General features: G+C 36.6%; 1 protein-coding gene across 1 annotated transcript in view; it reads right to left on the bottom strand.

The window, feature by feature from the left end:
- Nucleotides 1-26,151, bottom strand: part of abca12 (ATP-binding cassette, sub-family A (ABC1), member 12) — a 165,646-nt gene that overhangs the window by 114,215 nt on the left and 25,280 nt on the right. The window contains 19 exon segments of the mRNA XM_056466074.1: nt 1,836-1,957; nt 2,145-2,212; nt 2,611-2,723; nt 3,734-4,414; nt 4,708-5,361; nt 5,500-6,162; nt 6,293-6,955; nt 7,087-7,743; nt 7,842-10,016; nt 10,140-10,254; nt 10,376-10,506; nt 11,378-11,586; nt 11,689-11,853; nt 12,785-12,915; nt 12,998-13,128; nt 14,259-14,428; nt 17,220-17,351; nt 19,944-20,047; nt 24,737-24,855. Coding sequence (XP_056322049.1) covers nt 1,836-1,957; nt 2,145-2,212; nt 2,611-2,723; nt 3,734-4,414; nt 4,708-5,361; nt 5,500-6,162; nt 6,293-6,955; nt 7,087-7,743; nt 7,842-10,016; nt 10,140-10,254; nt 10,376-10,506; nt 11,378-11,586; nt 11,689-11,853; nt 12,785-12,915; nt 12,998-13,128; nt 14,259-14,428; nt 17,220-17,351; nt 19,944-20,047; nt 24,737-24,855 — 7,203 coding nt within the window.

Consider the following 26,151-nt stretch of genomic DNA (forward strand, 5'->3'; position numbering starts at 1 on the left):
CTAGAGGCAGAGGGAGACCACCACGGCGTCGGAGGTGTCGGCCCTCAGGAGCGGGCCCTGGGGAGGGGGGTACTGTCACGGATTGGTCAGGCTCTCACGATCCCCACTCACGAAGATCACCATCACCTGACTTCTAATGAGCACACAGCTGCATCACATTCACGAGCACCAGATAAAAGCACAGCACTCCAGTCGCTCATTGTCCGGGCTCGTCTCGACGAAAGCGGACAACTGAGCGACCACTCAGCGTAGTCATCCTCAGCTAAAACAAACGCTTTACTTACCTGTTCTCTTTGTATTCCTCCTAGTCTTCCTGGTCCACCCGAATCGTCCTGTCTTCCAGTCCTTCCAAGTCTGTGTCATCCTCTGTCAGCTGTATCTGGTGTGTGCTGTCCATCCTCGTGTATTCCTGTTACCCAGCCACGGAGGAAAAGACCCCAACATCATTCCTGATCCTCCTGGCTATCCTTCATGTGCTCCTTGTTGTCATTTAATAAACACCCTAACGTTTCCTTACCTCTGTCTCCTGTCCGCTTCATAACAGATATGAACTACAAGTATGAATTGTGTGACTTAAGCATGTAATTCTGAGTCAACTACATGTTATAAAGTCAAAATTGTGATATAAATAGACAATTTTAAGGAGTAAAAAAAGGATTTTTCACCTATTGCATTTACTAGTGAATGTCTCACAATTCTTGCAATTGCAACTTATAACAAAAGTAAGGTCTGACTATTTTCTTAGAATAGCAATTTTGTTTCTTGTGATTCTGAAAAAATACGTCAGAATTTTTATTAGAAATGTCACACTTCTGAGGAAAGAGGTTAGAACTTTTAGATAAGTTAGGAGTTTTGGTTCAGAAGACTGCCATGAAAACTTTAAAACATATTTGAGATTTGATGCATGCTTCTGACAACTGTTATTGAGTGTCTTTCACTGAGTTGTTATTTTAAATGTACAGATTAAAAGAATTACAATAGACACTACAATTGACAAACAAATTCAAAAATGAAACATAAACAAATTCATCAGACCATAGTCTTTGTCTTAAACCTATATATTTGTCATTTAAGTTATCATAAGTGGCCTAAAATATTTAAAGATGATTCCTTGGATTTACTTTTTTTTACGTTTACGTTAAGTGGTTGTAAACAATTTATTTGGATGGAATTTAAACAAACAAAGTTGAACATTAATACATTTAATTTGTTTGTTTAAATTTAACACAAATAAATTGTTTGCAACCTTTTTGAAGACATAATTTTTTGTGTCATGACAGCCTACAATTACAAGTATACAGTATATATATCCCAATTCTTAACAACAATAAGTCTTAATAGCTGGCAAATATGAATTTGAATCATGTAATTCTAAGAAAATAGTCACAATTGTAAGATAAATACTTGCATTTTTTATTTATTTATTTAGTGTAAAAAAATGGGCTTCAAAACCCCGAAAACGCATGAAGTGGAAAATATTAATCTGATTTGATTATACTTAATGTGCTTTGCATATTATTTTTAAGTCATTTAAGTGTGTAAAAAATCCCCAAACCCTTGGTTGTAGAACCATCATGTGACATCAGATAAACATAAAGATTAGCATCTGAAATATGTGGTTTGGTTTGACAAAAGAAAATGTATTAAATCCAAAGAAAAAAAAAACTTTGGTGTGAAAAGGTACTCTTTATTTACAGTCAAGACCTACCAGACTACAATCAGGGATCATTAAAACATGGCTTTGTTAGAGAATCTGAAAGATCCTGGAGTTTATAACCACAAGGACTCTTTCTGATTAAAGCTTTAGACTGAAAATAGTTGTAAGCCAGCCTTACTTGTCAAAAGTCATCTGGTCAGCAGTTCCAGAGAGGATCTGAACCACAGCGCCAACAGATTCAGTGATCATCTGAGACGACTCGTTCATTGATGGTGACACAGAACCCACTAAAACTGAAAGCTGTGGCATGATAAAACAAGACAAACGTTTGACGTGAGCATACAGTGAAGCATTTGTATTTGTGTATGCATTATACATTTTTATGTATGCAATAAATCAACACATATCTCAATATGGTGACATTTCCTGTCAGAATGATTTGTTGGTTGTGTCAGTAACAGACCTTTGGGAAATAAATGTAATTTACCTGTTCAGTTATTTCATTTAGGTTGCCAAGACTGAAGTTGCCCAAGTTGTCCCAGATGTTTGTATACCCTGTACAAAAATAAAGATATATATATTTCCATGACAACTGGGGTTTAAAAAGGGAAAGTTCACCCAAAAATGAAAAATACCTCATCATTTATTTTTCCTCATGTGGTTTAAAACCTGTTTGAGTTTCTTTCTTCTGTTGAACACAAAAGAAGATATTTTGAAGAATGCTGGAACCTATTAATTGTCAATGGGTGCCAGCAACCAGTTTTTTCCCAAATAACTTCTTTGGTGTTGAACAGAAGAAAGAAATTGAAAATGTAAGAAGTGAAGGGTGGGTAAATGATGACAGAATGTTCATTTTGGGGTTAACTATTATTTTAAATGCTTCAATAACTGATTCCCACACTAACAATTAGCTTTTCCAATGGATTCTAAAACCCACCACGCGGTATACTTGCCTGCATTCGAGTTTATAACATACTCTGTGACCTTAAGAATCACAGATATGACTGGCTGAGCTGTGTTGTTGGCTGGCAGGGAAATCTGAAGCTCTCTCATCACATTCACAATGCTGAAAATGATAAATAAATATTACCAACTGGTACAACACATACATAAGCAAAGACGTGTGACAGTGTATATGCTGCCATGCAAATGTTTGGGGTGCTTTTATTGTTTTAGAAATAAGTCTATCAGGTGCATAAAGGCTGCAAGAATGTATATCAAAAATACAGCAAAAAAGCTAACATTGCCAAATATTACAGTTAAAAAGCTGATGGATGAGATGAATGGATGGGTGGATAGAAGAACAGACAGACGGACAGATAGACAAGTGGATGGATGGATGGATAGAAATACGGACAGATCAATGGATGGATGGATAGACAGGAATACTAACAGACCAATGAATGGATTGATGGGTGGGTGGATGGATAGATAGAAATACCATTAGACTAATAGGTAGGTGGATGGATGGATGGATGGATGGATGGATGGATAGTTAGATTGAAATAACAACAGACTGATGGATGGATGGATGGATAGATGGATGGATGGATGGTTAGATTGAAAACAACAGACTGATGGATGATTGGATGGATGGATGGATGGATGGATCAATGAATATGGATGGATGGATGGATGGATGGATGGTTAGATTAAAATACCAACAGACCATCAATGGATCAATCAATGGATAGAAATACAGACAGATGGATGGATGGATGGATGGATGGATGGATGGATGGATGGACAGACAGAAATACCAACAGACCAATGGATGGATTGATGGATGGATGGATGGATGGATGGATGGATGGATGGATGGATGGATGGACGGAAATACCAACAGACCAATGATGGATGGATTGATTGATGGATCAATAGATAGAAATACAGACAAACCAAGGAATGTATGAACTGATGGATGGATGGATGGATGGATGGAAGAATAGACAGGTATAAAATAGACAGATAGATAGAAAGATGGACGGAGGGATCGATAGATACAGTATAGAATGATTGAAAAAAAGACAGACTGTATGATTTGGAAATTATATATATATATAAGTCCACACTTACACGTCATTGAATTTGTCAGGTCCAGAAGACTGGGAGATAGTCTGCAGGTAGGTTAAAATGATGTTTTTCATAGTATCCAACACTGCAGCTGCCTCTTCCGGTAAAAGGCCATTAACTGCTTCCTCTACCATAACAAAAATTTCTTGAGTGAGGCTGTTAAGTTGAGCGTAGCCCATATTGGGGTTCAGGATCATTTCAAGTGAACCATTAAACGCACTAAGAATATTGTCCCCAACATCCTGAGATAGAGCTCCAGTTTTATTAGAAATGCTTTCAAGAATCACCCCAGCAACACCGATCATGGCTTCTGTGAAGTTTTCGCTTTGAAGACCACCATCAGCATTAGCCAACTGTAGAGCGTAGTTTAATTTCTGAGACACCTGCTCAGCAACAATGAGAAAAGCTCTGTCCTCAGGGGAGAGCAAGGGTGATAAAACTTCTAAAAGTTGATTAAGATCCATTCCAGTTGATGCAAAATCTACAGAGCTAACATTTCCCTGAAATATTCCAGTAAGAGCCATTGTCAGTTGCTGGTTTATGATTCCATCATTTGTCATGTTGCCTTCATTTGAGCTCAGAACCAGTTCCATGAAGTTCAGCAACACAGATATGATTGCTGATGGCTGAGTTGTGTTGTTTGATGCCCAAGAAGACTGAAGTTCTTTCATCACATTTATAACTCTGTCAGGGGGAAATAAGCAAAATAAACACAAATTGAATAGGACTGTTTGCTGCATTTAATAAAACAGATGTTGGAAGCCAAATCGCCACAACAAATCTGAATTTATTATCAAATAATATTAATAAATACAATTAAACTGAGCATATAGATGATATATAAACATCATAGGCTAAATGATACTGTATGAAACAGATTTTTAGCAAATAAAATGTGTTAAATTATTTTTAGGACAATTTACAAATATATCAAAAGAGATAGAGAGGCAGAATAATTTGGAATTTGTTACACTTACACTTCATTCCATTTGTCAGGTTGGGAGATGTTTTTAAAACAGGTTGGTATGACATTTGTGATAGGAACCCAAATTTGAGCCACCTCTTGTGTCAAAAGGGTAGGAATCATTCCCTGAAGCATCTGGACAGCCTCCTGTATGAGGCTGCTGGCTTCTTTGCAGTCCATATCGGGGTTCAGGATGAGCTGCAGTGAACTATTAAAAGCACCAAGAATATTGTCCACCACATCCTGAGGTAGAGCTCCAGTTCCATTAGACAAACTCTCCAAAACCAAGGTTATTGTGTTGATGATGGCTTCTGTGAAGTTTTCACTTTGGAGACCGCCATCAATGCCAGCGTAGTTTACTATCTGAGCCACCTGTTCAGCAACAGCAATGATGGCATTGTCCTCAGGTGTGAGTAAGGGGGCCAGGGCTTGCAAAAGCTGGTCAAGGTTTACCCCAGCTGTTGCAAGATCGGAAAAACTATCATTGCCTTGGAAGATCGCAGAAAGCGCCATTGTCAATTGTTGGTTAATGATCCATTCCTTTGAAGAGTTGCTTTCATTTGGATTTATAATAATATTGAAGACCTTTAGAAACATGGATATAGTAGATTGAGCTGTGCTGTTTGATGGCAAGGAGTTCTGAATCTCTGTCATCACACTTATGATGCTGAAAAAGATCAACAGTATAACTGTCAGTTCTACTCCAAAATATAAATTCAGAACATAACTACAAAAGTGATTGCAAAGTGTAGGGTCAACAAGAAAGGAAAAAAAAACATTAAGTACAAATAGTCACTACACTTACATTTCACTCCATTGATCAAATCCAGCAGGTTGAGAGGTATTATTCAGGTAGGTTAAAAATATGTTTTTGATTGGAACCAATACATCAGCTGCATCATCTGGCAAAAGGGCATTAAGTACTTCCTCTGCCATCCCAATGATTTCTTGTGTGAGGCTGTTAAGTTGAGAGTAACTCATATTGGGGTTCAGGATGAGCTCAAGTGAACCATTAAAAGCACCAAGAATATTCTCCACCACGTCCTGAGATAGAGTTCCGGTTTCATTAGACAAACTCTCCAGAACCAACTTGATACTGTTGATGATGGCTTCTGTGAAGTTTTCACTTTGGAGACCACCATCAATGCCAGCGTAGTTTACTATCTGAGCCACTTGTTCAGCAACAGCAATGATGGCATTGTCCTCAGGTGTGAGTAAGGGGGCTAGGGCTTGCAAAAACTTGTCAAGATTTACCCCAGCTGTTGCGAGATCTTGAAGACTAACGTTCCCCTGAAAAATGGAAAAAACTGACATTGTCAGTTGTTGGTTAATGATCCAGTTCTTTGTCATGTTGCCATCATTTGAGCCCAGAAGAACTCCTGTGATTTTGATGATCATAGATATCATGGGTTGAGCTGTGTTGTTTGATGGCAAGGAATTCTGAAGCTCTGTCATCACGTTTATGATGCTAAAAAATATAAAGAGTATAAATGTCAGTTCTACTTCAAATATACACACAGTACATAACTCCAAATGTGGTTATAAAGTGAGGGTCAATAAGAAAAAGAAAAAATGCAGAAAATAGTCACTACACTTACAGTTCACTCCATTGATCAAATCCAGCAGGTTGGGAGGTGTTATTCAAGATGGTTAAAATTATGTTTTTGATTGAAACCATTACATCAGCTGCCTCTTCTGGCAAAAGGGCATTAACTGCTTCCTCTATCATGCCAATAATGTCAAGCGTGAGGTTGCTAAGTTCAGCATAGCTCATATTGGGATTCAAGATCAGCTCAAGTGAGCCATTAAATGCACCAAGAATACTGTTCACCATATTCTGAGGTAGAGGTCCGGTTTCATTAGACAAACTCTCCAGAACCAAGGTTATAGTGTTGATGATGGTTTCTGTGAAGTTTTCACTTTGGAGACCTCCATCAGTGCCAGCGTAGCTTATTATCTGAGCCACCTGTTCAGCAATAGCAATGATGGCATTATCCTCAGGTGTGAGTAAGGGGGCCAGGGCTTGCAAAAGCTGGTCAAGATCTACCCCAGCTGTTGCGAGATCTTCAAAACTACCATTCCCTTGGAAAATCGCAGAAAGATCCATTGTCAGTTGTTGGTTAATTATCCAGTCCTTTGTCATGTTGCCATCATTTGAGCCCAGAAGAACTCCTGTGATTTTAATGATCATTGATATGATGGGCTGAGCTGTGTTGTTTGATGGCAAGGAATTCTGAAGCTCTGTCATCACGTTTAAGATGCTGAAAAATATAAAAAGTATAACTGTCAGTTTTACTCGAAATATACACAGACAGTACATAATTACAAATGTGGTTGCAAAGTAAGACTCAACCAAAAAAAAAAAAAATGCAACAATAGTCACTACACTTACATTTCACTCCAGTGATCAAATCCAGCAGGTTGAGAGGTATTATTCAGGTAGGTTAAAAATATGTTTTTGATTGGAACCAATACATCAGCTGCCTCTTCTGGCAAAAGGGCATTAAGTACTTCCTCTACCATCCCAATGATTTCTTGTGTGAGGCTGTTAAGTTGAGAGTAACTCAAATTGGGGTTCAGGATGAGCTCAAGTGAACCATTAAAAGCACCAAGAATATTCTCCACCACGTCCTGAGATAGAGTTCCGGTTTCATTAGACAAACTCTCCAGAACCAACTTGATGCTATTGATGATGGCTTCTGTGAAGTTTTCACTTTGAAGACCTCCATCAGTGCCAACAACTATCTGAGACACCTGCTCAGCAATATCGAGAAAGGCTTGGTCCTCAGGGGAGAGTAAGGGGACTAATGCTTCCAAAAACTGATAAATATTCACCCCGGCACTTGCAAGTTCTTCCCAGCTAACATTCCCTTGAAAGATTCTATCAAGTGCAAATGCCAACTGCTGGTTAATGATCCAGTCCTTTGTCATGTTGCCCCCATTTGAACCAATAATCATTTCTAGGGCCTTTATCAACATGGATACTGTTGGCTGAGCTGTGTTGTTTGATGGCAAAGTATTTTGAAGTTCCTCCATCACATTGATAATGCTGAAAAACATAAATGGATCTATTAATAGGTATACATGTAGTAAATAAAGAAAGAAACACTGAATTATTTAAACAAATATATCATTGTATGCACTTACAGGTCATTCCAATTATTCAGACCTCCTGGCTCTGAGACTGTTTTTAAATAGGTGAGAATGCTGTTGGTGATGGGAACCAACACCTCAGCAGCCTCTGCTGGCAAAAGAGCAAGAACCAGTCCTTCAACCTTCTTGACAGTCTCTTGTGTGAGGTTGTTTGCTTGAGCATAGCTCATATCGGGGGTGAGGATCAACTCAAGCAAGCCTTTAAAAGCGTCAAGAATATTGTCCACAACATCCTGATGTAGAGCTCCAGTCTCATTTGCCATACTCTCCAGCTGCATTCCTACAGCACTAACGATGGATTCGATGAACTTTTCATTTTGGACACCATCACTGCTAGCCACTATAAGAGCATGATTTACATTCTGGGAGATCTGTTCAACAACAGCAAGATACTCATTTGGAGGGAGCAGGGGAATCATGGCTTGAAGTAACTGCTCAAGATCCATTCCAGGTGTTGTGATATTTATAGAGCTAATCTTCCATTGCAATATTTTGCCAAGTGCTGTCGTCACTTGTGGGTTAGTGATTGTGTCCTTTGTAATGTGGACGTATGTCATGATCTGAGCTTCAATTTCAGCAGGAATGCTAATGTTCACTTGGGAGCCAAGAGAATTATAGAACGCCTGTTGAATCTTGAGCTGCCCTTTAATCAGTGCCAGTTCACCTTTCAGAATGGCCATGATTGTATTGGCAATTTGTACAAGATCTTTACCTTCCAGAGGAAGCTGCACATGGGTCAAGTTCTGGATCTCATTCATCGCAAGCGTCACCATATCTGCCTCTGTATTCAGGAGTTCTGTCTGCATTTCTGTTATAAGTATCAGTTGATGGAGAATCTCGGCTAGCATGCTACCATTGGTAGAATTTCCAAGCTTGTTTAGATACCACATTGCGATCTCTCCATACATTTTCTGTGCATACTGTCCCTGCTCCATCAATGTTGAGTTTAATGTGTGATATGGATACTGTTCTCTGAATAGCTTTGTCATTAGATCTTCCAGAACGTTGAGCTCATTTGTAATATCAGTGACATTCTCCATGTTGAGACCTTGAAGGTTTTGTCTGATAGCTGATAGTGTTGCTATCAGAATTTCCTCTGGCAATGCATATGGTTCAGATTCAGAACTGGGCATGTCATTTAGCTTCTGATACTCTACTGCAGTGATATTAAGCCAGTCCTTAAGAGTCATTTGAATGTTTTCTGACACAGGTAACATTTCAAGTAAACCAACAGCATTCTGAATAAGCTGAAGGACACATTCAGACTTTCCACTGGCAGGATCCCCTGGTGTTTGAGTGTTCATGCATTGTGGGATCTGAATTGACATATTTAAAGTCTGCAGTATGGATGCTGACTGAATGTTCTGAATTACAGAGACGACTTGGTCTAATTCAAAAGTGGTGAGATTGAAACCTTGTAGACCTTGACTGATGTTGAGAAACAGAGATGAATAAGTCTGCTCAAGTAGATGTTGAACCTTCCTTACAAGTTCCATGGAGGTTTCTACTGGTTGGGACACGTTCCAAGGCAAGAACAATGCAAGTACATCAACTGCAACAGGTAGGGTCATGTTACCTTTAAGAGGTGTGACCAGGATGGTGATATTATTTCCGAGTTCAAGCACTGCACCAAGTAAATCAAATACATTCTGCACATTAGCAACACAGTCCTGACCAAGAATGGAACAGATCTCCAAATCTTCAATGAGGGCATATGTTTTATTTAGCCCTGATTCTAACTGATGCTGCTGCTCTAAGGGTAAGATGGCTCCAAGTTGGCTCAAAATTGTGTGAAGAACTGCAAAACCCTGCTCACCATTGAGCATCTGGATGGACTTATTTTGCAAGAGCTCAAGGACATTCATGATTAAAGGGGGTATGGTGATATTTTGGGAACCTCCTGACAACAAGTTCTCTACGCTTCCCAGTCCAAGAGCCGCCATGATGTCATTTAACAGAGTGAGTGAGAGCTCAGTGTCAAACTGCTGTGCAGACTCAATGTTGGTGAGGAACTGAATATCTTTTTCAACTGTATTAATGAGATTCAGCAGCATGTCTTGTAATGAAAGGTCAGTACCAAACTGCTGGTCAGGTAAGCCATTGGCAATGACTTGCTGCAGAAGTGCCATATAACTGTTTTGGAGGAAATCCACCGCTCCCTGAAGAGGTCTAAAATAATTATAAAAAATTAATCAAGTAATTTAGTGTGTGACAAAATATTCTAAATTTAAATCTTGAATTAGAAATGTAGAAAATGGCATTAATAAATGTTTTTCCGTTTATAATCACTACCTTAGCACGCTGTCAGGTTCTCTTGACACATCAGATATCAAAGAATGAATCAGTGGAACAATTTTTTTCCAGGTAAATCCGGTCTGACATGTCAAGGAAGATGAAGTAAGGGTGCCTACAAAAAAATGTAAAAATTCAAAATGTTTTAAAATTAATAAGGACATTGTGAATTCACAACATAACTAGAATGTATTAAGCCTTCTGATTTATCAAAGACAAACATTTTTCACACTCACAGTTTGATGGAGCAGTTGCATTCGGTTGGTATGTCAAAATCCAATAAGCCACATGGAAATATGGTTCTATGGAGGGCCACAGATAACTCTCCTCAAGCAGAGAACCCATATTCTCAAACTCCTCAGTACCTCTGTTTCACAAGAAATCAAAATTCACAACCTTAAAATCTATTTACTAAATAACAATTGAGCTAGTCTGGGCAGAGCTCTTAAATGTTACACAGCAGTGTTTCTCAACTGGTGGGTTGCCATCCAAAAGTGGGTCACAACAACACGGGGACATTGAAAGATGTCTATGAAAGATGTTAACACTTATTGTCAGATGCAATTCATATGAATGAGAAAAACATGTTCTGCTAAAGGCCAATCAAAACACATTCGAGAGGGTCTGTTTCACTATCAATGGGAGAGATTTGCAAATAGTGGTAATTTACCTGCCTGATTATACTCCGAACACTGTATTTGAATGGTTCTAATGTTAGTATTATTAATTAGGGTAGGATAGGGTGATTAAACAGCCTTATATCATGCCACTCAACATCCAAATTTATGGAGACCTCTTAAGTGCAACTGAGGGGCTTGATGATTGAAAACAACTATTTTCCTATGTGTATCGCTATGTGTTAATACTTTCTAAAGTGATTTTCTTTTTTATTCAAGATAGACTTTGTGTAGTGAGAATATAGCAGCCTGAATGTATATCATACCGGTTTTTAACCAGTTTTGATAAAGAGTACACTCAGCCTTGGGTAAGAAACAGATTGTATATTGAGTGTGTGTTCTATTCAATTGTGGATCCTTTCACAGGTCTGGGGTCAGCTCTAAACAGCCTAGTGGATGTGTGACATTTCTATGCTTGAGATATTGAGATATCGTTGAGAGTTGTACGCACACACCCACATGGAAATTTTCAAAGTCTATTTGTGCTTTAACCAATCAGGTTAAAACACCTATATGTATGACGCAGTTAATGACGTTATGTACAATAAGTAGGTTTCTGACCTGGTCGACAGAATTTGGGACAAACTTGCTGAAATGTTTCCTGGTATCCAAGCGGCGAAATACTCCTCATTAAGCTCAGTCTGCAGTTTCTGGGTGGAATTGACATACTGAATGTAGGTTGTGTAAAGACTGTGCCACTCCGCTATAAGTGTGGAAGGTGTCACGTTGTACATTACAGTTCCATTCAGAACATCAACCAACTGTTGGCCCTGTGAAAACACGTTTAGGCATAAATAATAATAATAATTAATTATTACTACCATTTTTGTCACACATTAATTGTTAATACACAACTAAACACATGCCTTTACCTTTTCGATTACCGGCAAAAGTGGTGTTAACAAGATTTGCTCAAGATTTGTATCACTCCCAGGACAAAGCAGAGTGCTCCACAACTGAATGTCTATAGAGCTGTACTTTGACATCCAAGCCCAAGGGGCATGAAGGTCTGCGCAGCTCGTGTTTCCCTGTAGAATCTGCATTAAACAGTAGGGTGTTATCTAATGAAGACTTTAATGCAAACTACACTACCTGACAAAAATCTTGTCATCGATCCCAATTGTAAGAGCAACAAATAATTTGACTTCAAGTTGATCATTTGGAAAAGTGTCAGAAGGTAGATTTTTCAGATGAATCATCTGTTGAACTGCATCGCAACCATCACAAATACTGCAGAAGACCTATTGGAACCAACATGGATCCAAGACTCTCATAGAAATCAGTCAAGTTTGGTGAAGGAAAAATCATGGTTTGGGGTGGCAACATCAACAGCCTGAGGTATCAAGACATTTGTGCTGCCCATTACATTACAAACCACAGGAGAAGGCAAATTCTTCACATCAAAGTTCCTGAAAGCCAAGAAGGTCAAGGTGCTCCAGGATTGGCCAGCCAAGTCACAAGAAATTAACATTATTGAGCATGTCTGGGGTAAGATGAAGGAGGAGGCATTAAAGATGAATCCAAAGAATCTTGATGATCTCTGGGAGTCCTGCAAAAAGCTTTCTTTGCCATTCCAGATGACTTTATTAAAAAGTGAAAGTCATTGCAGAGATGTATGGATGCAGTCCTCAAAGCTCATGGGAGTCATACACAATATAAATTCTTTTTCCACTGCTCCACAACTTTATATTCTATACTGTACATTATTTCTGTTCAGTGACAAGACTTTGTCTAAGCAAAGTCAGACCTTACTGTCCTAATTAAATAATTAAAAATCAAGGTATAATCATATTTTATTTTGGTAAAATAAGCATAATCTAGATGCCTTTGCCTTTCATATTAGCCACTTCTGATACCAAATAATCAACTAGATGTCAAGTTATTAATTGTTGTTCCTAAAACTTGGATAGGCAACAAAACTTTTGTCAGGTAGTGTACATGAAGACTACAATTTTTTTGTGCACCTACCATGGACACAGTTTGCACAAAAGAGTCCATAGCATACTCAGTCCAAGCATTAGCAAATGTCTCATTGCGCATTAGAAAAAGGAAGACCTCCTGGACATATTTGGCATCTTTCAGAACCACATCAATGATTGCTGTGAAACAGATTTAAGATGAATTATGTGAAATTGGGGGCTGCTCGGCATAGCATAATTCTCTGCACATGCTGATACATACGTAGCTGCGCTTCCATTGCAACTCTTGCCACCTGCATAGATGAAAAGCCCCCCATCATGAATGTCTGAATGTACTCCCAGCCTGGCATGCCTTGTAGAAAATCAAACGCTGTGCTGCCCAATCCAAAGATTCTGTGGAATCATAAAGAGGTTGGGTTTTTATTTTCATTAGCCATTAAATATTATTTTCTTTCTTCATTCACATGTTAGATAAACCATCAGGAAGTGGCTGGTGGAAATCAAACTCAAGTGTGTGTTATTCAAGCACAAAGTCACATGCCTCTCGATCAAACCAGATTTGGCACATGCCATTTCAGCCAAGTTGTAAGACACTTCCTCAATACCTACTACCAATCTGGAAGATACAGGTTATTTGTTACCAAAAAAAAAAAACATTCCTTACAGATTAGTTTCTCATTGTATTGCTTCATCTATACCCAGCCTACACTAGATTCAATCATTGTTTCGTGTCAAAGCGAATATAATAAATTATTATTAGTGCTGCAGTGGATACAGTATATGAATGTTAAAAACACTATAATGGAGAGATGGCAAAAAGAGTTTGACTGAAATCTGAATCTGGATCTGACAGACCAATATGTAATATTATTAATTTTTATAATGCTTTGTCTGTGAATTATGGTTTTATATGGGAAATGTTGTTAAACACTTAATCACGTACTCATACAATAGTCAAATGGGTTGATGCTGTTTCCTATGCAATAACTTGAGCCAATGAAATCATTGGGCATTTTCTAACTAGCTTTAAATTCTGCATTAACTGGAAGTTGGTTGGACTTTTATTTCAGTATGTTGATGTACTTCCAATTGATACTGAATATTGAGTTCAGATTCATTATGACCTAACTAACAGTAAAAGTGGCGTGGTTAATAAAATTGTGGCTGAAGCCGGCAAAAATATTTGTTGGCAACAGAAAAGGACCGCCACTTCAAATGCAGAAGCAATTTATCAGACCTGGATTGAGGTTTACCTAAAAAATATTTCAGTGGATTAAGTTGCATGGATTAACTGTTCACCAAAGCAATAAAAACATGTGCTAGCAAATTTTGATTTCAGACTTTAAAGGACCTGCACCTTAAAAACAGACATGTTCACCAAGGGGGTTAGGATGAGGGTTGAAAATAATTGTTTTTCTGCATATGTGTTTTTATTTTTGTGTAAATGAATATATGTTAACATTGTAATCTGTTTTAGTCCTGTAGCTAGCCTAACAGATACAAAGTAGTCTAGGTTGACATACAGTTGTTCCCCTAGGCTCTGTGGCTGAGCATCACTGCTGCGCTGGGATCTGCTGTGTTTGAGAACCGAATCCAAGCTTGATGGAGATATTAGACCCAGCAGACTGCTGAAGACTTGCTTAGAGAAGCTCAGATCTGCTGAAGCAGAGCTCTGACTCCAAACCACCATCACCTGAGATTAGGATAAGCACACAAGAGATATGAATATGTTACCCATACAGTCATTTACAATATTGAAGTGTCCCTATTATGCTAACTTAAAAGTTCCATATTTTGTTTTAGAGATCTTCTACAAAAACACTTGATATTCTCATATTTTACATTTTAAATCACCTCAAATAGTTTAAAACAAGTTGTTTGATTGCCATTTCTGACAGGAGGCTTCTCTCCCATGTTCTTTTCTTTTTTTTAATGCACTTTAAACTTTAACCTTTTACAGGGCTCTCATATAAAACACTATTTGGAAAAGCCTGAAGACGTAAATTTCCTCTCGTAAAAATTTTTTTTGTAACAAATACATTTCTGGTTTGCAATATGAATTACTAAGAACTTAATTTGTACATCTTTAAAGGCAATTTTCTTAACCTTTAGAATATTTTACACCCTCAGAATCCCAAATTACGTATTCATATCTTGGCCAAATATAGTCTAAAACCATACATCAATGGAAAGCTCCTTTATTCAGCTTTCATGTGACAGATAAATCTTAATTTCCAAATTTTGACACTTATGACAGGTATCACTTATGACACTTATGGTATAGATACAGTATATACATACAGTTGAGAACAACAGTATTTGCCCTTCTGTGCGATATTTATTATTTTTCAAATAATTCTCAAGTGATATTTAACAGATTAAGGAAATTTTTACAGTATTTCCTTTGATAATATTTTCTTCTGAAGAAAGTCTTATTTCTTTTAATTTGGCTACAATAAAAGCTATTTTTTTAAAACAAAAATTAAACAAAAAATATATATAAAATGTCAATGTAGTTAGAATATATTGTTTTTGTCTAATAAAGGGGTAAAGGTTTGCAAATTAATTCACAAACAAAAAAAGCATGATGGAGGCACTTTAAAACATACATATTTAAAATGTAATAAAGACAAAAAAGCAACTGGGTTTATCTTAAGGTGCTTAACTAGAACTTATTTAGAAGCAAATTGTCAACAGTTAATTTACATACAGAGCTCAACATACATGACTACACCCCTCACAAATCTCTCATTTAAATTAATATTTTCTATAGGAAGGTTTCCAGTATTATATTAGTGCATATACATTAGATTAAATACCCAAACTAGGGCCCGTGGGCCAAAATTGGCCCTTGCTAATCTTTGATTTGGCCTACTATCCCATTTGAGAAGACAAATATAATAGCCGATTGTTTTTGACAGAGATTGTCCTTTTGAAATATAATGTAACATTTTGTTTGTTTGTTTTGCAATACGTTTTGTTTTGTAAAGTAATCAGATTTTTTTTAAATGTAAGTACTCTCACTCGATGGATAGCGGGCAATGCACAAGAAATTGGCGTGCAAATCAAGGAAAAGGCAAGTTTAGCTTAGTGTATTCAGCACTGAACGCCATTGTGTTATTGTTTATGTTTTTACTGTAATAAGTTAACTATGCTTTTTAAAAATAACCTGCATTAGTTAATATAATTTAAAGCAATGTTTTGTAGGTATATTGAAATTGTAGGAAATAAATTAGGAAATTACTCATGGAAACTTTAACATAATAGATTTTGTATTTTTATCTTCAGCCAGCAGCCCTCAATCAAGTTTGGTTTTTGGCCACTCATAAGAAAAAGTTTAGGCACCCCTGGAGTAGTCAGTACTGAAGCCAAATCTGGAGCTAATCTAGCAAAATAACTTATTATAATAGTGCAAAATTAGTACACCTAAGTTAAGGAAAATATTAGATATATTTTTTAATTTATAAAATGTTGAAATTTTGTATGAATTTGTATGAATTTAAATGTATTATTTTTCTATTTCTAAAGATGTACGGTGAGTAAAATAATATTTGAATAAATATATCTGTTTAATAAATCTGTTTTGTTCAAATTCATCAAAATATATTACCTATATTGGGCGACGCAATGGCGCAGTAGGTAGTGCTGTCGCCTCACAGCAAGAAGGTCGCTGGTTCGAGCCTCAGCTGGGTCAGTTGGTGTTTCTGTGTGGAGTTTGCATGTTCTCCCCATGTTGGTGTGGGTTTCCTCCGGGTGCTCCGGTTTCCCCCACAGTCCAAAGACATGCGGTATAGGTGAATTGGGTAGGCTAAATTGTCTGTAGTGTATGAGTGTGAATGAGTGTATATGGATGTTTCCCAGAGATGGGTTGCAGCTGGAAGGGCATCCACTGCGTAAAACATTCCGCTGTGGTGACCCCAGATTAATAAAGGGACTAAGCCGAAAAGAAAATGAATGAATGATATTACCTATATTTACTGCGAAATGGATACAAATATTCATTTTAAATATGGGGTGTACTTATTTACAGTATGTTGAGCACTGTATATCACATTAACATAATTAACTGTGGCTTCTACTAATTACAGGCATAGAATGCATTTTTTCATATGTACACGCCATGTGAGTTTTAAATGCACACTCATTGTGATTGGATATGGCTGTGGAGTTCCCTCTGTGGTAAGGTGAACGTCTAATTGGGGCCCCTGGAGGACCGCGGCTCATACATGCTATTTATGCATCCAGTCTCAGAGTGGCTAGAGTGTTGTTTTCTGTTCAGACCAAGCTTGTTTTCTAGGTAACACACACAGCTGATGTTTGTGTGTTTTCCCACAAGCGAGCGGGTACCAACAAGGAACTGCAACTGAGACTTTCTCTGTCTCTGATTCTCAAACACTTATTAAACTCCTAGAAGGAAGTATAAAATGAATCATTCCTAAAAATAGCCCAGCATTGGAAAAAACTGGCATATCTGAGATCCTTACCTGTTCGGCAACCTTCCACGTATCTATCCCTTGAAAAACCTGGCTCACATCCCAACTCAAACAATACGAGGCGGTGATGTTTTGGTCACACAAAAAAGTGCGAAGGGCTTCCTCAGTGAACAGCACAGCAATCTGAGAAGGTCAATTAAAAGATATGAGTGGGTGTGAATGAGCAATTAGTTATTTATATAAACTTCTAATCTTCAAACAGAGTAAAATAACTGGGTTCTCCCCGAAACCCAGCCTACGTAAGCAACAATAGTGCATTTGAGCATTGACTATGGATTTAAAGATGGAGAAAGAGTAAATACAGTAAGTTTTTGTTTGTCCAGACTACAAAGCAGCATTATATCTTTCACAGAGAAGGCAAAATCAAGATGCACTGCAATTTACTCAGTGAGAAACTGACAATGACCTGAACTAGGGATGCTCATTTCGGTTCATTTTGCCAACCACCGCTCGTTAACCAATTATTAACCGTTAACTAGTCAGATTGATATCAAATTATTATTTAATTTTAAGAAATAATAATAATTGACGTGTCTATTTTGTGTCTGACACATTAAAAATAGTGATTTATTTTAACATGCGAACAACAGCATACAGAACATGACGGAACATCTTCATGCACCTGCAGTTTTTCCAACAGCATAGAAAAACAGAAAAGGACATAGTCCTGCTCTAAATATTTTTCACTTAAATTAAAAATGTATATTACAAAACGAAAACACTGACTTAATTATTTTAAACTGGCATCCGCTGTTTTTTCCAATTCCATCAAATAAAAAGGTAACACTTTTTGTTGATGGTCCATTGGAGTATTGGTAGACTGTCTGCTTAATATCTGTTGATATTCTCCTTCAACAGACATTTAAATGTATATAAGAAACTTTGCAAGTACATGTCAACTTACACTAACCCTAACCCTAACCCCAACGTAACAGTCTACTTATAATTTAATGAGAATTAGCTGGCATGTAGATAAATTTAACTTAAATTCAACAAACAGACCATCAAAATAAAGTGTAACCCTTATATCACAAACCTCTGTCAACATTTTTAATAGAAGTCATTAGTTTAAAGATTATGTCTTGATCCATCTCACTTGCGGTTCATGTGCACGCTGCACGTGATGAAAGACAATGACAAGGCGTCCATATGCTGACTTCGTAAAGTATATGCTACTATAGCATATAATAATTTTGTTGCTTACATATGATATTTAATTAATTTGCATACATGTTTTCTAAGCTATAAAAAGTTTGGTGTGGAGTTATCATTATGCAAAAATGTATTGATTTGTTTGATTGGTAGATTATGTGGGCTATTTTAAAAATGTATATTTTATAAGAACTATTAATAACTGCAATTTTTTCAAATGTAAAAAAAGGTTGGTTTGTTCGTTGTACACTAAATAATCAAAACTATAGTATTGAAAGTATTTAGCAGCTTCTTTCTCCAATTGTGCAAATAAACTGAAGTGTTTATGACACAGATCCAGGACAGAGGTGATCAGAATCAGCGCTGGTTTGGCATCAACTCGTCTGCGTCAAACTGTGACCTGCTTCTTTGGCAAAATCTGTAGGCACGTGTGGTTGCAAGTGTTACCGTCACGCGAGTTAACAAATATGTGTTGCACATTTATGCACATTTATGCAGCCAAACTGAAAAAAAATATAAATAATATTTTAATGCATCCGCTCTGTTAACGGTTAATCGGTTCTTATGAGCATCCCAAACCTGTACTTACTATAAAAAGCCAAATAACACACTATTGCTCAAAAGAGCCACATTTACTGTTGTACTGAAATTTGCTTCGTGAATACAGTCATTGTGAAAAAGAATTTTACAATAGGACCAAAGATTTCCCATGCAGATTTCAAAACACTTTCATGAACATTTGAAACACTGATCAACACAATACAAAGCTGCTAGGTTTGAAAGTGACTAATATGTGGGATGTGCTTTATTCATCTCTACACAACTGACAACAGAAAAAAAAAAAAACGTTCAGTTTTAATGCTTTAATTCTTGTAATGTCATTAACAGCCAACATGCAACACCAATATTTCACTCAAGTAAAGATTTAAGAAAATATCTCTTAGAAATAAGGTAAATATCTATTAGGACTATTTTTGAGCTTTAATTTTGAGCTTTAGTCTCATAGATTTATGCAAACTTACAAATGTATATGATTTATTTAAAATCTATTTTGTGAATTATTATATAAATTTTTACCTTTTGGGGGGGTTTTATTATATAAACAATTAAAACAAATGAATAATTTTATTCCAAAATGTTTCAAATTGTACTTCAGTTGTTGTAATTGTGTCAATATTAAACACATACATCAATTAAGATAAGAAGGAAGTGACTTTAAACAAAATGCATTTAAATCCATGACATTAAATTTAATTAAAAACGTATTCGTATGCTTTGGCTACTTATTGACATTATATGATGCGTTTTATTTGCCGTGTACATTTTGTATCTTCTTATTTACAGTAGAAAACTTGATTCCCATATCATTTTAGCCATATGGAACTTTGAAGCTCAGCATCTAATCTCTTTTGTAGCATGCATATATGATGATGGATATAGTCTGCTGATAAACATTACTAAGAGAGTAAAAATGTATGTGTGTTGTGGGAATTTATTTTCTGAAAGTCTCTGAGAACATTGTTAAGTAAAAAAAAACACACTGAGCAGCCATGGGAAGCTTACCTTGTCGAGAGGAATCTGGATTTGGCTGATAAGGTCCTTCATGTCTGAGCTGAGAAGAACAATGCTGCTTGGGCTCATTACATCAGTCAGTTTGACATACGCATCTATATAAAATAAGATAGAAAGATGACTGCACTTTTGACAGGTGTGAAGTATGGCAGCATAATATAAAGTTTCTGCATTGATATTACAATGTGCGAATCTGCAATAGTCACATCACAGGATCTGCAATGTCCAATTGGGATTGTAATTAACCAGGAACTTCAGTTCAGAACATATGATTTGTGGAGTCATTGCAAAGTTGAACTCTTATCTAAAAGTGTGAAGGATTATTATTTAGATGTATTTTTAAAGCCTGACTGTACGATTTCAAGCCAGTTTAAACCCTTCTGACAAGAAATTATAGTTTGCAGATTTAACAAAGATTAATCATGTTTAATTATTTAAACAATGAAGACTATTCTGTGTTATTTTACTATTAATTATTGAATTTCTGTACCTCAATACTGTTAGGCTCCACCCTAAAACCATAAAGCACTGTTTATTCAGCCTTATCTCATGAGGAAACCTAACAATTTTACTATTACTACTTTAGTGGCTAATTTGTACAAATTTGTGCAAAGTTCAGTCGTACAAAAATGTCTGTGTACCCAACCCTACATCTAAACCAATTTGTCACTGGGGGATAAGCAAATCGTACTAAATTGTATGAATGAGATCTTACAGTTTTATACGAATTTGCCACTAAATCAAAAGTGTACGAATTACCGTGAGATAGCGTTGGTTCATTTCATTTTTACCTTTGTTCTGTTGTTTTCATCTGTGCTTTAATTTATTTTATTTTGTATATTTTTGTATAGTTTTGAATATTTTTATGCTGACGCACTCCCCTACAAAATCCTCCCAAACAATGTAAAATGATGAATTATTTCCAAATAGAGTCATCTATAATATATATATATATATATTTATAGTACATAATGTACATACACGGTTAACAATCTTTGTAAATTACACAGTATTTAACTGTAATATGAACTGTATTTTACTGTAGACGAGTTATGCAGTATGTTTCTGTATTTTAAAGCTGCATTGTTAAAATTACTGTATATAAAAAAGTATATTTTTTAAGTATATACATACAATTATGTAAATACATATACAGCTAGATAAATGGTGCTGTATATGTAAATACAGTAATTTTGCTGTACAGTACATTTGTTTAAGAACTGCTGCCAGTAAGATACTGTCGATCAGAGACGCTCAAAGTAAGGCCCGGGGGCATAACTTGGCCCATTGTAACTTTTGATTTGGCCCATCATCCATCTGAGAAGATAGTGAGAAGGATGAAGAGGGTTAGGGCGAATACCTTTAATAGAGATGGTCATTTCTAATTTGACATAACCTTTTTTGTTTGTTTGTTTTATTGTTGAGCTACAAAAAAAAACATGTTTCAATTAAATGTCGTAAATGTATCCGATTTTTAAAATCTAATTAATGTTCCTTGACGGATAGAGGACTATGCAGAAGACATCAGTGAGCAAATCAGGGCAAAAAAATAGTGTTATATGTTATGTTGTGTTATGTCATATTCATTATAAAATGTTTAAAAAAATGCTGTATTAGTTATATTTTATATAAAGCAAAGTTTTCTAGTTATTTTTAAATATTATGAAATAAATTAGCAAATTACTCATGGCAACTATATAGACCTTCGGCCCACTAGCCACAATCAAGTTTGTTTTTTGTTCCTTTATAAAGCCTTTTTTACACCGCAAGTGCGAGGAGCGTGTAAGCAGAACATGAGCAGCGCGTGTTTATTCGTCATCCATGTTAACAGATTAGAGCTTTCATAACGCACACAGAAGCAGTGCATCTACGTGAGGCGCGAGCGTCGCTGAAGCAGCAGTGCCGCGATAATTTCAGCGCTGGGTCTATTTTTGCCACACTGCTCATGCTCAATTAAAGTGACAGTGCATTGATAATGACCAAAACACATTGAATGACAGTAAAAAGTAGCAATTTTACCTAATAAATGTATCAATAATATCCACTGATTTATATATAGTCAGATGAACTTAAACGATTTAAAACTGCAACAAATATTTATTTAGGCCCGAACTACAAAACCAAATGTAAAACAACTTTAGCATTAGTTTTGCTTAGTAAGTTGCACACTAGTTTGATCATGTATTCATATTATTATAACTATATTGAATAAATATTATAATAACTATAGGCCTACATCATCCTGACAATCAAAAACAAAATTACATGTTATCACAGGCGATTGTCTTCTGAGTGCACCAGACATGAATGACACTCCTCAAAGAGCTTGAGAAGCATACAGTTCTTTAGGATCTATATATTTTGTAAAATAAAGACTTGCAGGTTAAGGAAACAGCATGGGAGGAATTTGCCTGCGGGTCTTTGCGGCAGATGAAAAGTTTTTTAAAAAAGTGTATTTATAGATAGAAAGGTAACTAGATAGAATATACAGAGATAGATTGATCTGTGCAGCAGCTGCCAATGAGCTGCGCACTGCAGACACAGTCAGTGTGAAAGGCAAACGCCTGCGCGCTGCTAGAACAAAATATTGTAATGTCAGTTTTTCAAATATCATGCAGCCCTAGTGTGAGAGATCATGTGTGAGTATGCAGACACACAGCATTCTCCACAGTTTAAAGAACATATGGATGAAAATACATATAAAGAGAGTAAAGCTGTGACTCGTTACAGCAGGAATTTGTTTTCAAACTGCTTTCCACTACACACTCTGTCTGCTAATAGTCAAATAAACCTGATAAGCTTCACCCTAATCTTATACAACTGGCGGAAATCATCTAAAGAAATCCTTTAATTTAGTATTTTAAGACTGTAACATCACACACATCTAGTTTACATTCTCGTTCACAAAGGATAATAAACACTGAAAGCCCTTTTAGATTTCTTCACTGAGAATAGGTAATTGTTTTGATATTTTTCCACAATTCAAGTAGTTCACCTATTTAAGACAGGGTGTGGTGCACGTAAAGTAGATCCAGACTGGTCTTGACAATAGCCCTATTGGTCTCTAAAGTAGGCATTTTGGCATCCAACAACCTGTATTCACGCACTTTCTCATAGACACAATGGTAATAACCCTGCATGGTTAGAACTAGAAATATTCTGCTAAGAAATCTCGTCTGATGAGTTTTTGGTTTTATTCTGTAAGGATTGAAATGGATGCAGAAGAGCAATTTGTTACCATTTTCAGACCAGCGCAACCCTAATTTTTACATTACGCCACATTGTTTAAATAGCAAATTCATTTGCTCCACTTTGTGGACTCATGGGTGTTCCGGTCTATAAAGGAGGCGTGTTAAGGCACATTGTGGGCACATTGCTATTTTGAGGACCTGAAACAGACTCTGTCACTGACCAACTAAAAGCTGGTCGTTAGTTACGTGCCTATGTGAGTACAAAACGAATACACATTGCTTAATACACACAGGATTACAGCAATACACAAATATCTTATCTAAAAACAAAATCAAGGAATAAATGTAACAAAAATTATTATTTTCTACATAAATATAAAAACCCCTACCTCCATGCCTTCTTCACCTCTGGGGTCTTTTCAGTTTATTCATGACAATTAGCATTTGTATAATGTTATTATTAGCAGTATTACTTATTATATGCATATTTATATTTGGGTGACGCAGTGGCGCAGTAGGTAGTGCTGTCGCCTCACAGCAAGAAGGTCGCTGGTTCGAGCCTCGGCTGGGTCAGTTGGTATTTCTGTGTGGAGTGTGCATGTTCTCCCTGCGTACATGTGGGTTTCCTCCGGGTGCTCCGGTTTCCCCATGATATAAGTTCAATGGACTCATAAGGTTAATTTGACTTAATTTAAGGCAACCAGGATTTTTTTTACTGTGTAATAGTAGAGAAGTTATCAAAAACTGAAGGCTAATTCTCAGGCGTATTATTATTTTTATGTTAATAATGTTTTATGCTGACTCTTAAAGGAAATGGGAGATGAGACTGATTGGATTAATGCATGTTATGCTCAAAACACACCCATAACTCATTATTTTGCACCATGCACTTCAGACTTTGCGCCTAGATCGTTAAAATAGAGCTCTTTATGTTGATAAACGGATAAAACATACTATATATAGTGGCTTGAAGGATAATGGCAAATAACGATTTTACTTGACAAATAATTTTCTGTGATTCACTGGATATTTTGGGTACATAAACTAGCCTACGGTTACATTGAAAGACATTTCATTGGGTGACTTGTGTAAATCATTATAAAAATCTATGATATTCACTAATTTTGTTAAGAAAAAATATTTAAACAGAAGTCTTGCTCAGAAATGTGTGTGTGTTCTTTATGGTTTACTTTTAGGGTGACTTTTTTGTCCTTTTTGAAACTTTGAAGATGTTAATGGTCACTGTTTGATTTGAATATATTGGTGTAGACAACAAAGAATAAATAGAGGTTGGGAACAATATGAGGGTCATCAAAGCACAGTTTGTGCTGACTAGAACTTTCTAAACCCATGACTTCTTTAATAAACACATGAACTTTTTTCCTACATACTGAACATTTTATGACAGCATGCCAACCAATCATCAAAAAAACCTTGTGAGTGCCTGTGGGTTCCAACACATGCACAGTGAGTTTTTCAAAACTACTTTCACCTTCATTTAATAAGCGCTCTCTTGTACTGCCAAATAGGTTATTAAGAAACGTTAACATTTATTATTGCCAAAACATGTTTAATAGTTCAAATTCAACATACCTCTGCCTTTCCAACCAGCCAAGTACATGAGAATGTCAATGCCGTTGTTGATGACAGGTTGTGGTAGAGAAGTCGAGATGTTGGCTTGAGGAAATATCGCCTGGAGGAAGGTCAAGGCACTGTAGGCAATTGAGAGAGTCTGAGATTCTTTGAAACCACTCAACATGACAAGCATGCAAGTCACATTCACTGGCAAAATAGCAAAGCTGTGCATATAGACCAATTACTAACCTACGTCACACATGTTCCCGGTTGCAAAAAAGACAGGCTGCAATAGTAAACATGTCGTATTGTGCGGTAGGATGGCAAATTCGAAATTCGAAGTCCAAAAACAGAAAACGTAACTTTTACCATACACCACACTGCTTTAATGCCAACTGTAGACGTCTTTGGCTAAAAGGGAGCTGAATCAAGTGACGACCTAATTAGAAATACTCGACTCTGCAGTTCTTATTTCATATCAGGTGAGTTCACGCTATGCTGAATGAGACACATTACTCGTTTCTGATACACAGTTACATATGGTTAATTAAACTGCGGACACTGAATGTTAAGCATTAAACGTGAAAGTGTAAGTTATTAACGTAAACTTGGTTTTATATTCACACATTCATTCAGTGACAACTTGTGACACACTCCCTATATTGTTTACCATGGCACTTTGAACATTCGGTCTGAAATAACCTGCAAGTGTGACTTGAAAACAACATTAACACTGTGACTGTGAACAATGTTGTACTTTGATAGTCATTGGCTGCTAATATGATTTCGCTATTTAGAGTTTGCACATAATACTTTTCTGAAATTTTATTATTAAGGAGAAAGTCCGAATGTGCGAATATGAAACCAACTTTACCTTTATGTGTATGTTCACATACCCTGCCGTACAGGAGTAGTTCACTGTCAGAATGCTGTCGTTTTGCTTGTTGATGATTAATTACCTAGGCCTTGTATAGCTCCGTCTTCTATCCTTGTCTTTCGGTTTTTAGCACTACATAGTGTTGAATCTGGTAATCATGGAACATTATTTCTTGCACATGACCATACAGAACAAAACTGTCAGCATCCAAAGACTTGTGGGCCTTTAACTTCTCTCTTGTAAAATCACTTAGAGCTTCAATGAAATTGTATATTTAGGGCTGGATGCTTGGTCATTTCGTCTTCTTCAATATCCATTGGGAGGGTGCTGGACCTGTCAGACGAATGCCGCTCACTTTAACGTTAATTTTGCCGAATCACTGTTCTTATTACTGGGTGACAAGCTGTTATAATATGCTGAAAGCATTATGTAAATAATATATATGATATGTAATCAATATAACTTATTTCTAAGACAACAACAAACTCTGTACCGCATCGGATGTCATTCCCTCGCTGTAAATGCTAACGCTCCCGTTTTTTTCTGCCATCTCCCT

This window comes from Danio aesculapii, chromosome 9, assembly GCF_903798145.1.
Source record: "Danio aesculapii chromosome 9, fDanAes4.1, whole genome shotgun sequence".
In the NCBI taxonomy this organism is placed as follows: Eukaryota; Metazoa; Chordata; class Actinopteri; order Cypriniformes; family Danionidae; genus Danio; species Danio aesculapii.